At 43.2% G+C, this 12391-nt stretch overlaps 1 protein-coding gene across 1 annotated transcript in view; it reads left to right on the forward strand.

Annotated features, from left to right (window-relative positions):
* LOC147725836 (vomeronasal type-2 receptor 26-like) overlaps positions 1-12391 on the forward strand; it is a 667311-nt gene that overhangs the window by 651011 nt on the left and 3909 nt on the right. Inside the window, exon 5 of the mRNA XM_086962796.1 lies at positions 12231-12354. Within this exon, the coding sequence (XP_086818922.1) occupies positions 12231-12354 (124 nt within the window). The remainder of the gene's footprint in view (positions 1-12230; positions 12355-12391) is intronic.

The following is a 12391-nucleotide window of genomic DNA, read 5'->3' on the forward strand; positions in this document are numbered from 1 at the left end:
TCCAAGACAGAGGTGTTGCATTGCTCAGCGGAACGGGTCCCTCGACCTCTACCACATTTATTATTTGAGTCCCATGACACCAGGAGCTGCTCACTCACCTACATCTGAGATGGAGGCTGGAAAAGCCAGGCTGGAAAGTTTTCCTCTTCCGTCCTTCGCAGAGTTTGGTGCTCTAGCGTATAGTGTATCCTCTGGTTCTCCTCTCGATGTACTTCCGCACAAACTCTGGAAAGTTTTTAGGGAAGAGCTGTTCCCTCCTCTCCACGCAATTTGCTGCCAATCTCTTGGCTCTGCCCAGGTGCCGGATAGCTGGAAATTAGCGGTTGTATCTCCATTGCCGAAGAAAGAGTCACTGGACCCCCTATGCCCCGCTAACTACAGACCCATTTCATTACTTCCCTTTCCGATTAAGATTCTGGAAAAACTGGTCACAAAACATCTGTCCAGTTTTTGGGAAGTTAATGACTGTCTGGACGCGGCGCAGTTTGGTTTCAGACCAGCGCATGGAACCAAATCAGCTTTGGTGACTGTCTTGAGTGACCTTCGTTCGCGTGCCGACTATGGACGAGCAGCCTTTCTAGTGCTGCTTGACATGTCGGCAGCGTTCGATACGGTCAGTCATGCCATCCTGACCAGGAGACTGGAGGTGGTTGGCGTGACGGGCCTGGCCCGGGATTTGCTTGTATCATACTTGGCCAACAGACATCAGGTGGTTGCTCTGCCCCCTTTAAGTCCACCATCAAAAGGGTCGGTCAGGGAGTACCCCAGGGCTCGGCCATCAGCCCCATTCTTTTTAATCTTTACCTCCACCCCCTGGTCAAGCTAATTAAATCTTTTGGCATTTCAGTCACCAACTACGCCGATGAAACCCAGCTCATTTTCTCCTTTGAAGGGGAGAATTCAGTGTCTCAGGAGACCTTTCACCACTGTATGGTCACCACAGTAACATGGCTGTGTAACAACTCGCTGCAATTTAACAGCTCCAAGACAGAGGTGTTGCATTGCTCAGTGGAACGGGTCCCTCGACCTCTACCACAGGACTTCTGGCCCCCCTCCTTTCAGGGTACAGCAGCAGCAGCTACCTCGGTTCGGAACCTGGGAGTGACAATGGAACCTAATCTTCAACTGGATGGTTTCATTGACAAAACAGTGTCTACCTGTATGGGTCTGCTGCGTTCCCTACGGAAGATTCTCCCTCTACACCCCGCCCATGCTCGACCAGAAGTAGTGCGCAGCATCATTTTAAGCAGACTCGATTACTGCAATGCACTGCTTCTGGGGGCACCTGTTACGGCGATAGGCAAGCTACAACGAGTGCAGAATTTCGCGGCCAAATTAGCACTTTCCCGTCGACGTTTTGACTCGTCTTCCGCAGCTCTTAGAGGCTTGCATTGGCTTCAAATCCCTCAGCGGATTGAGTTTAAGGCTTTATGCCTGGTTTTCCGGGCTTTGCATGGATCGGGACCGCTGCCCCTACAGGAGATGTTCTCCTGGTACACCCCCACCAGATCTCTCCGATCTGCCTCTGCCTATTTGGCTGTTGTTCCCAAGATTCGGAGAAAACGAATGGATGGCCGCTCTTTTGGCTTCACGGCATCTAAGTTGTGGAATGATCTGCCACTGTCGCTCAGATGCTCAGGAGACCTTCTTTCCTTTAAAAAAGAATTAAAAACACATATGTTCCCTAGGTCAGGGTAGTTTATTTTTGTCGACTCCGCATTGACTGTGCTTCAGGATCTGCTTGATCTCAGCGCCAGGATGCCCGTTGGGTGACAGAAGTGCTTTATAAGTGTGTTATACATACATACATACATACATACTAGCTGCCAACCAGTATTGCTCAACACCCAGCTTGAAGCCTTCGGTCCAGTGTCAGAGGACGAGGTAATTAAAACCCTGGCCGTTGTCAAAAGCGGATCCCCTAGAGATCCTGTACCCATGCGGATCCTGAAACAGATCGCAACCACCATTGCTACACCAGTCACCAACCTTATTAATGCCTCGCTTCTTCAGGGAATGGTTCCACCTGGCTGAAAAGAGCTACTGTGAAAGCCCTTCTCAAAAAGCCTCTCCTAGACCTGGTAGATTTAGCCAATTACAGACCAATTTCACTTCTTCCTGGACTTAGTAAAATCACGGAAAGATTGGTCAAGCAAAAACTCTCCCATTTTTCAGAGTCCAATGACCTTCTCCGGAGCTCACAAACTGGCTTTCGTCCTGGACAGGTTACGGACACCGCCCTCCTGCTAGTCGTCGAGGAGTCAAGACGCATTTTAGATTCAGGAGGATCAGTGGCATTGATCCTCCTGGATCTGAGTGCAGCTTTCGACACTGTCGATCATCAAGTCCTCATTCGGTGACTGTCAGAACTGGGTGTAGTAGGGACCGCCTTGTCCTGGCTGACCTCATTTCTCAGCAACCGCACCTTCCAAGTCTGGGACAGCAACTCGCGATCAGTGGCAATCCCCCTCCAGCGCGGGGTACCACATGGCTCATCCCTAAGCCCCACATTATTTAATGTTTACATGGCCCCACTGGAGGAGGTGGTTGCCCATTTGGAATCAAAATCGTGAGCTACGCTGACGACACCCAACTGGTCGTCTCCTTATCCCAACATGCCCAGTGCCCGGAAACCCTTCGCTCCTGCCTATCTAATATCTATACCTGGATGTGTGAGTCCTCCCTCAAGCTGAATGGATCCAAGACAGAAATTATGCTACTAGGGCATAAAGTATATTTAACAACACTATTACCTCTGACACCATAAATGAAAAGTCAATCTTTTCACAGAAGTCCCTTTTATTGACTCTGTATTATTGTTCATTCAATTTTCTTTATATATTTATACATTGGTATCCGCATTTTTCAAGCGCTCTCCTTTTTACACAAAAAATCATAAGGGTTATTACCACAACAAAACGTGTTTGTATCACAAAAACAATGGGTTATTACCACAACAAAACGTGTTTGTATCACGAAAACATATCACTTACACAAACATATATACATTCACAATACAATCAAAAAAAGGTGCGACTGTACACTTCATTTGTATAATACATTCTAGTCATTTCTAATCATCCTACTGTGCTTAGAGCAAGTTCTAGATCTGGGGTGTATTTATCCCTCAGGTTTTTTGGATTGAATCAATAGTCCCATAAAGTGTAGGAGAAAATAACTCTTAGCAATTATGCTCTTCGGGGGATAAGTCTTTTTTCTTATATATACATATAAGTGTAGTTGTCGAGCATAAAGTACTCCAATCCACTAGATACTGCCAACGCGTTTCGACCGACTTATTGTGAGGACTGGATCTACTTTTGTAGTGCGGTCTTCATCAGGGCTGAGATTGGGTTGTAGGTCATCACCTGTAAGAGGTAATGGTGCCATTTCAGTATTAGTGTACAGGTGTTTTATAATTAGACATGTGTGATTAAACAGAAATGTGATCACGTACCATTTGTCTTTTCAGTCCATATATTGGAATGCTGTTGTTTCTTTTCCAAGGTGTCTGGAATCGAGGTTTTTGTTTTCTCTGTGGGGGAACATGGCGTAATGAGTTCTTTTGTTTATGGTCTGCTCTAGTGTCATTGAAAATTCTGCATTCTATTCTAGTTGTTGGTCTAAAGTTGAGTTTATTTATTAATTTAGGAGCAGAACAAGCTCCTAAACAAGCTCCTTTGACAAGCGAACACTTGAATTCTGTCCTTGCGCGTAGAGCAAAGTTTACGCCCCAAACCGCTAGCCACGCCGAGAGAAACACAACGCATAAGCGAAACTCACAGAAACAGTAACCGAGTACCTGTGACCCATAGCGCTAAGCCAAATAAACGCTCTGAGCCTCAAGCTCCGCTGAGAGCACTCTGTTCTCCATGACAAAACCTGCTCCTAAATTAATAAATAAACTCAACTTTAGACCAACAACTAGAATAGAATGCAGAATTTTCAATGACACTAGAGCAGACCATAAACAAAAGAACTCATTACGCCATGTTCCCCCCACAGAGAAAACAAAAACCTCGATTCCAGACACCTTGGAAAAGAAACAACAGCATTCCAATATATGGACTGAAAAGACAAATGGTACGTGATCACATTTCTGTTTAATCACACATGTCTAATTATAAAACACCTGTACACTAATACTGAAATGGCACCATTACCTCTTACAGGTGATGACCTACAACCCAATCTCAGCCCTGATGAAGACCGCACTACAAAAGTAGATCCAGTCCTCACAATAAGTCGGTCGAAACGCGTTGGCAGTATCTAGTGGATTGGAGTACTTTATGCTCGACAACTACACTTATATGTATATATAAGAAAAAAGACTTATCCCCCGAAGAGCATAATTGCTAAGAGTTATTTTCTCCTACACTTTATGGGACTATTGATTCAATCCAAAAAACCTGAGGGATAAATACACCCCAGATCTAGAACTTGCTCTAAGCACAGTAGGATGATTAGAAATGACTAGAATGTATTATACAAATGAAGTGTACAGTCGCACCTTTTTTTGATTGTATTGTGAATGTATATATGTTTGTGTAAGTTATATGTTTTCGTGATACAAACACGTTTTGTTGTGGTAATAACCCATTGTTTTTGTGATACAAACACGTTTTGTTGTGGTAATAACCCTTATGATTTTTTGTGTAAAAAGGAGAGCGCTTGAAAAATGCGGATACCAATGTATAAATATATAAAGAAAATTGAATGAACAATAATACAGAGTCAATAAAAGGGACTTCTGTGAAAAGATTGACTTTTCATTTATGGTGTCAGAGGTAATAGTGTTGTTAAATATTGTTAGAGATTCCACCTCTGATCCCCTCAACTGAATCAACCCCCCTTTTTTTCTAATACTAGGGCATAAAGGGCCCTCCCTGCCCCCCAACATCTGGCCCACCTGTCTGGGGGACCCCCTGACCCAAAAAATGAGATCAAAAGCCTTGGGGTATGGATGGAACAGGATCTCTCCTTCAGGACCCTAGCCAAAAAATGGCAGGAGTATGTTTTGGCCTCCTCTGATCGGCTCGGAAGGGTCTGCCACTTCTTCCACACTCCTCTAAGAAGCTGCTTATCCAGGGTCTGATCCTGTCCAGATTGGATTATAGCAACGCCATCCTCCTCGGTGCACCAGAGACCACATTCAACAAACTCCAGCAGATTCAGAATGCTGCAGCACGGCTTCTCACGGGCACCTCAGTCAGAACCTCAGCCAAACATGCACTTAAACTGCTGCTCTGGCTTCCAATACGCGAAAGGGTACAATTCAAATCCCTATGTATCGCCCACAAATTGTTGCAGGGTAAGGGGCCCCCCATACTGAAGAAATTAGTCCTACCCTACAAAGCCAACAGACCACTTCGTTCAGATGGCGAGCATCTGGTCATTGTGCCCAGAGTGAAAAAGGCACGTACTGGAGGAAGGCGATTCTCGGTGAACACAGCTATACTGTGGAACTCCCTCCCCCTGAAATTACGGGCCGAATCCTGCCATCGGCGCTTTCGGACATTCTTAAAAACCCACCTATTTCCTTAAATCTTGTACATTTATTTCTCTGGTTTCCACTCCGGTCTCTCTGTTTTGGTTTAGCGCTGGGATGCTTCCGGGTAACTATGCGCTAACTCAATATTCATTCATTCATTCATTCATCTTTTAGTCATTGGGCCGATATGTACATATGTGTTGGGTAGATGTGGTTTCTTGACCCGCTGCCCTCTTCCACATACCTTCGTTTCTCACAGAGGTGTCCTATGTGTTTTTTTTGTTTTTTTGTTCAGAGTGGAGTAAGAAGATATGTAGATGGAATATAATAGACTAGCAAGTGCCGTTGTGATATAGCAATATGGAATTGTTGCATGTACATAACAATGTCTCTAAAAGGCACTTGGTTGAGTGCGTTTGTATATGATTTCTTGGATTTTTGTGGTTGTTGTCGTTTGGTATATATTATAACAATGCACACTTTCTTATCGAATATAGTTCACACAGCAGGCATGCAATGAAAATGGTACAATATATCCTCTTTCACACGAGGAAAGGGCAGAGCAGTTGGATGGAAGGGATTTCCTGGAATCCCTAAAATAGGCTGGGCCCTCAGACGTTGGATATCAGCCGAGAGAGACTTTAGAGTGAAACAAACGTTTGTGTAGCAAACATCACCCAGGGAGCAAAACGGAGTCATAGATGGACTTGGGCAGATGAAGCAAAAGTAGATGTTCATGGCCCACAGGTGGAAGTAGTTTGAGAGGAGCAGAACAGAGTGAACAAAACAAGTCCCTCAGAATCACAGATAGAACAGAAGTCATTGAGCCGAATAGAAGTCATAGATGCAACAAATAAACCTGAACAGTGGGTCACAAATGGAGCAAAACGGCAGAGAACTGGGTTACAGGAAGATGAAAACAGCACTGCAGGCCACAGGGAAGGCAACATATGATGCAGATGGAGCAAAACAATAGGAGCAGAACCAAGTGCTATAGAAGGATTAGACAGATTTGTTGGAACAGATCAAATTCGAGGTTTTATAGAGGAAGCAAGTAGAAACAGTGGATCTGAAAGGGAGCCCAACAAATAGAAAGTAGACCAATGGAGTGAAGTGAAAAGCAGACAGAGGTTGAAAGAGCAAAACCACTGTTTACTATAATGCTACTCTTTCTGAAATGAAAGCCCTACGCTTTCAGTGCGGGAGCCTGGAGTCGAACAGTTACCACACTGCAACCCTCTACTTTTGTATTTTGTTTCTAATCTCATCATATTTGTGTTTCTGGGGTTTACAGTCAGGCCAGGTCTCTGTCATGCACCATATGGTTAAGGTTTACCTAAAATGTTCTATTTGTCTTAACCTGCACCTTATAACAATTGTCCTGTACCTCATTTAAGATGTTGCGGTCCATCAGAGTCATCTATGTTGTTATATTGTCCATAGTTGATAGCACATTTCTTTTTTTTTAAATATTCCTGATGTGTAAACCTAACTAGTAGTACATTGTCACCATTTATAGAGATCATTGTCAGCATGGATGAAATAGAACTAGACCAGAGCAAAGAAAAGATACTAAATGGAGAGCGAGGGTAGTGCTTCACAGCATGACTGAAAATGGAGATATGCCAAGTGTGGCTTCTCGATTACAGTTGCAAGGGATAACAAAATTACAGGACTTAGAGGAACATTTTAACTGAACATCGATCAGGTAAGGGAGCAGTTCTCTATTCACTAGCAGTGGCTTCTGGGTAGCAGGGCCACTGGGGTAAGCTTGGGTCCATACCTTATTTTCTGGAGGTGTGAACTGTGTAACTGAATGACTTCTTGTTTGTGGACTACTATTCACATATCCTCCCTTAGTGTGATTTGAAATACTGATGCATAGAATACTGTGTCAATAAGCTTTAAAGGCTATGCCCCATTGATTGAAATGGGTGCATCCTTCATTGGTAGACAGGGCAGATTACCAAAAAATGAATTGGCAGAATTCTGGTCTTTGGTGTCCCTCAGTTTCTCATCACCCTCTTTGATGATTGATTAACCTGAAGATACCGTGACTGGCTACAGAAGGGGCTGGAGGCCCATTTATTATTGCAATTTGTTTATTTCCTGAAACAGTCGAAAGTTGTGATTGAACATTTGGGGAGGGGTATACACCATCTACAGACATGTAGCAAAACAGGAATCATTGTGTTCCAAGCCTTGCCATTAAGAAGTGAAGTGCTTACATTTTGCAAAGGGGATGAGGGAGTGTAAAGGAAGATTAATTTTCAATGATGTATGTGTAGTCTGATGGTCTGCTGGGATTTGCTTGTTTTACTTAGTGCTTTTCGCAAGTTTTGGTAATTTGCATTCTGGAGGTAGCACAGTTACACGACAGGGCCTGCAGGACTTCAAGTGATTATCTTTGTACCTGGATTGTAGACTTTGGATCTGCTCATGTTAATGTATCTTCCAGTTCTGGAGTACTTGGACATGTCTATGTCCTATGGAAATTTTTTATTTAACTATTATTAAAAAAAGTGGATTTATTTTTACAGAGGTAAGATTGAAGTTCAGGTGAGAACAACCCAAAACTAGAAAGATTTGGCATTACAGTGCCCCACTGTAGAAGTAACATTATTGTGTGCACTGTAGTGGGAAAACTAGTGGTGCTGGAACATCATAGGCTGTTCAGCAAACATATCTTCTAGCAGGAAATCAAAGGGACAACTAGAATTTGAGGAGTCCTCTTTCTTTATTAATGATCCCAAGCATTTAAAATACAATAGGCATCACATTTGCATGAGATTGAGCTATTGACATTGTAAATGACAATGCCTTTTATTTATGTACTGGTATTCAAAACAAATAAAAGGCATTGTCATTATAATGCAAATAACTTAAACTCTCGCAAATGCAAGACCTATTGCATTGTAAATGCTTGTTTCTCTAGAGTTCAAGAATGTAATGGTCCCCTCCCCCCAAAGGTCCTCCTTCTCCTAGGAAATATCTTCTAACTACGTTTGGGGCTCTTTCTCGCTACCAAGACTTACACTCTATGCATACCTGTATATATGCACATGTAAATGTAAATGTAAATGTTGTATACTTGTAAAGTACACAGCTGCCCGCACCGCAGGCGTCCCGGCGCTGTATACAGCTGGGGAACCCGTCCTGGCTTTCCCTGTGAGATGGTCCCTTCTGGGCACCTCCAAGGTGAGACCAGGCATCCCCTGCATTGAAGGGGCCGTTGTGAAGATTAAGCAAGCAAGTTGCAGAGTGGAGCCCAAGGTTAGAGTAGGCGCTGAGGCGAGAATTATCAGGCCCGCGGACATTTTGACCCAAGACCCTGCCTCGTTGGGAATCGAACACTGGTCCCGGGCTGATCTCAGCTTCCGGGTCTGCCACCTCTAACCATTGAGCCACACTTCTCCACAAAACCCAATTTAACAAACTAAAAACATTTGATGTATATGTTAGTTCGAATTCTGTATGTGAATTCCAGAGTGGGGCTAGCAGTCAGTTTGTGAGTAGAAAAAATACATTGGCAGAGGAATAACCACCTTTTAATGGGAAAAAAACATCCTCAGAATGTGCCCATATGAGACATGGAAAACGTTCACAAAGTTGAAACATACATTTGAGAACAAACCTTTTATATTTCAGGTGAGGTCTTAAACAAAGCTTTTGTTTAAAGTAACTTGGCAATGTTTCAACAGCCTTTTTCATTACAAAAGGCAAATGCTCACAAGAACTAGCAGAGTCTTTGACAGTGTTGAAGGTCCTGTTATTTGGAGGCCAAATCATACACAGGAGTCTTAAAAATTGGATTCCTGAACTGAACTGGAATGCTAATTGTGTAAGATTAGAGAAAGTCACTTTGGCTGATGTACAGCTGACTTTAATATTGGAATAAACACCTAAAAATTTATCCCCTTTATTAATAGGTGTCTTTCACAATTGTTAGAGAATGGGTTACTGGTTGGCAGAGGTATGCCCCCTGTCGAGGCAGGAACCACAATTTATTTATTTATTTATTTATGCAATTTTTAAAGTGCTGCAATTACCCTTAGGTGTCTCGGCGCTGAGGGCTAGAACTGATACCAATAAAATAGATCTCTGAAGCAGTATTTGAAGTGATTTATGAATAATCATATCATTGAGAGAACAGCCATGTCTTTAGCTGCTTTCTGAAGATGAATAGCGTTGGACTGGATTTTATATTAAAAGGAAGGGAATTCCATAGTTTTGCGGCTGCGATGGTAAAACATCTGTCTCCCCAGTTAACTTTCCTTGTTCTGGGTACGTGGAGCAGATGAGCAGTGTTAGAACGAAGCGTTTGGGGGGTTGCCAAAGGCTTGAATGAATTCCTAAGAAATTTGGGTCCCACGTTATTTATTGCCTTGTAGACAATACAAAGGGCCTTGAATTTCGTGCGACTTCTGACCGGAAGCCAGTGCAGTTGGTCCAGATATCTAGAGATAGAGCTAAATTTAGGAAAGCCCAATAGAACTCTGGCTGAGGCGTTTTGTATCATTTGAAGTTTAGAGATGACCTTTTGTTGTGCGTTGAGGAAGAGGGCATTGCAGTAGTCAGTGTGTGAAAACACCAGTGTTGATATTAGTGTTTTTCCTGTAGTTGTAGGAAGATAAGGGAGAAGTTTTTTTATTTTCCTTAAGATGTTGAATGATAATGATACTACAGCATTCACATGATGATGGAAAAGGAGTTTATCATCAAATATAACTCCCAGGTTTCTGACTTTACTGACTGGTTGAGGTGGAGTTCCCATTTCCTCCGGCCACCATAAGGGAGACCACAGAGGCTGAATCCTACCAAAGAGCATGACTTCCGTCTTTGAAGAATTAAGTTTTAGACAGTTGGAAGCCATCCAACTGCTGATGGCCCTCATGCCGTCCTTGAAGTTTGCTGCTATCTTGGAACCATTTTTGTGTATGGATAATACCAACTGGGTATCGTCAGCGTATGTTGTTAGGTTGATGTTATAGGCTTTTATTACCCTCGCTAAGTCCGAAACATAGATATTAAAAAGGGTCGGACTTAGCGAGGAACCCTGCGGCACTCCGCAAGGAAGGCTGAAGGTAGGAGAGGTGAAAGTACCTAACTTAACTGCCTGTTTGCGGTCAGCCAGGAAGGATGTGATAAGATCTCTGGCTTTGTGTTTAAATACCGATGGTGGACCGATCGACCGTGTCGAAAGCCGCAGATAGATCCAGCAAAATCAGGACAGCCTGTCCTCCGTCGTCCATTGTAGTTCTTATTTCATCTGCGGCCTTAATCAAGGCAGTTTCTGTTCCATGACCTTGTCGGAAACCAAACTGAGTGTCATCTAATAGGTCGTCAGATCCATACCCTAAATTAACCTGTGCTCACACTCCGGTAGCCTGGCACAGAGCAGGAAGGCTTAACTTAAGAAGCAATGTGTAAAGTATTTGTGCAGCACTTCCAAGAGTAAAACACTGAAAACACCACACAAAAAATACCACATCTGGTTAAAAAACATAGCTTTGTAAATTGAACAAAATAAGACAAAAAAACAAAAATACAATAAGTATAACTGCAGTTATGAATTATTTAATAATATCTTGAAATGTATTGCTTAAAAGCATAAACCAGGAATATCTGGTCATGCTAGACAGTGTCAAATGTAACCCTGGGCGTAGTTCGCGTAGTTGTGCTATGCGTAGCTCTGCGGAGTGCACTTCGCACAACGCAAGAAACGCATAGCGCTACGCAAACTGTGTAATACGCTGTTCGTGATGATTACACAGTGCTGGATGCTTGTCCGCACTGTGCAATCATTGAAAACAGCATCTCGCACAGTGGAAGCTGTCGTTTCTGCCACTCAAGTAGATTTTCACTCAAGCAGCAGCTTTCTCAACGCGGACTTTTAGTTTCTCATTGCGAGCGGTCACGAGCATTCGCGACCACTCGCAATGAGAAACCTGACCTCCCCGCGTTGAGAATCTCGCCCAGAGATTTATTTTCCTCTTTTGCGATTGCCAACTTGATGTTGCTGATCGCAAAGAGGAAAAAGTCTCGCCGGGATGTCATTTTGCAAGTTTACGTTTGCCAACTTGATGCAAAAACTGCCAACTTCGCGATGCGATTTTTCACTGTCCTACTTGCAATTCGCGTAGTGCAAAGTAGCACCTACTACCCAAACTTCACGAGCGTAGCGTAGTTGGCCTCCCAGGGTTAGTCAACTCCACAAGTCCAGGCCAATCACGATGGAGCATGGATCAGATACAGGGGCCAGCCTTATCCTGCTTAAACTGTACCTTGGTTCCCAATCGATTGGTCAGTCCATAACTCAGCATTTATTACTTAGAACACTACATCTGCTAGATAATCAATGCTGCAAAAAAACACTAATGCAGATTTGTGTTGTGCCTGGGTTTCCTACAAAAATTATCCTCTAAAGTAAGCATTTATATTTGTGTCTGTTATCCTCATGTAACCTACTTTATGTTTAGTGTCAACTCCTCCGTGTGAAAGGAACCTCCAGCCTCATTTAAGACCCACCTTACAGCTTCTTTGTGGACCTAGGTACACCGATACAATCTTAAGTACTTAATATGTCCTGTTAGAACAACACTGTGACCTGATGATTGTAACAAAGAACTATTCGATCAGTCGGTGACTGTGTTTCTCTTCTTGCTATATTGCAGTCATTGTGTTTAGGTATCACACTCTTTCTAAATTTGTTTATAGTCCTTCACTTGTTTTATTACAGATTCCCTGCTCAGTCTGCAGTGAGAGTTGCCTTCCAGGGTACCGTAAAGCTCCTATAGAAGGGAAGCCCATCTGTTGCTTCTACTGTGTGCCATGTGCAGAAGGGGAGTATTCAAATAGCACAGGTGAAAGAAGCAATTAAAATGTATTCTACTGTCTGTT

This window comes from Lissotriton vulgaris, chromosome 3_1, assembly GCF_964263255.1.
Source record: "Lissotriton vulgaris chromosome 3_1, aLisVul1.2, whole genome shotgun sequence".
Classification (NCBI taxonomy): domain Eukaryota; kingdom Metazoa; phylum Chordata; class Amphibia; order Caudata; family Salamandridae; genus Lissotriton; species Lissotriton vulgaris.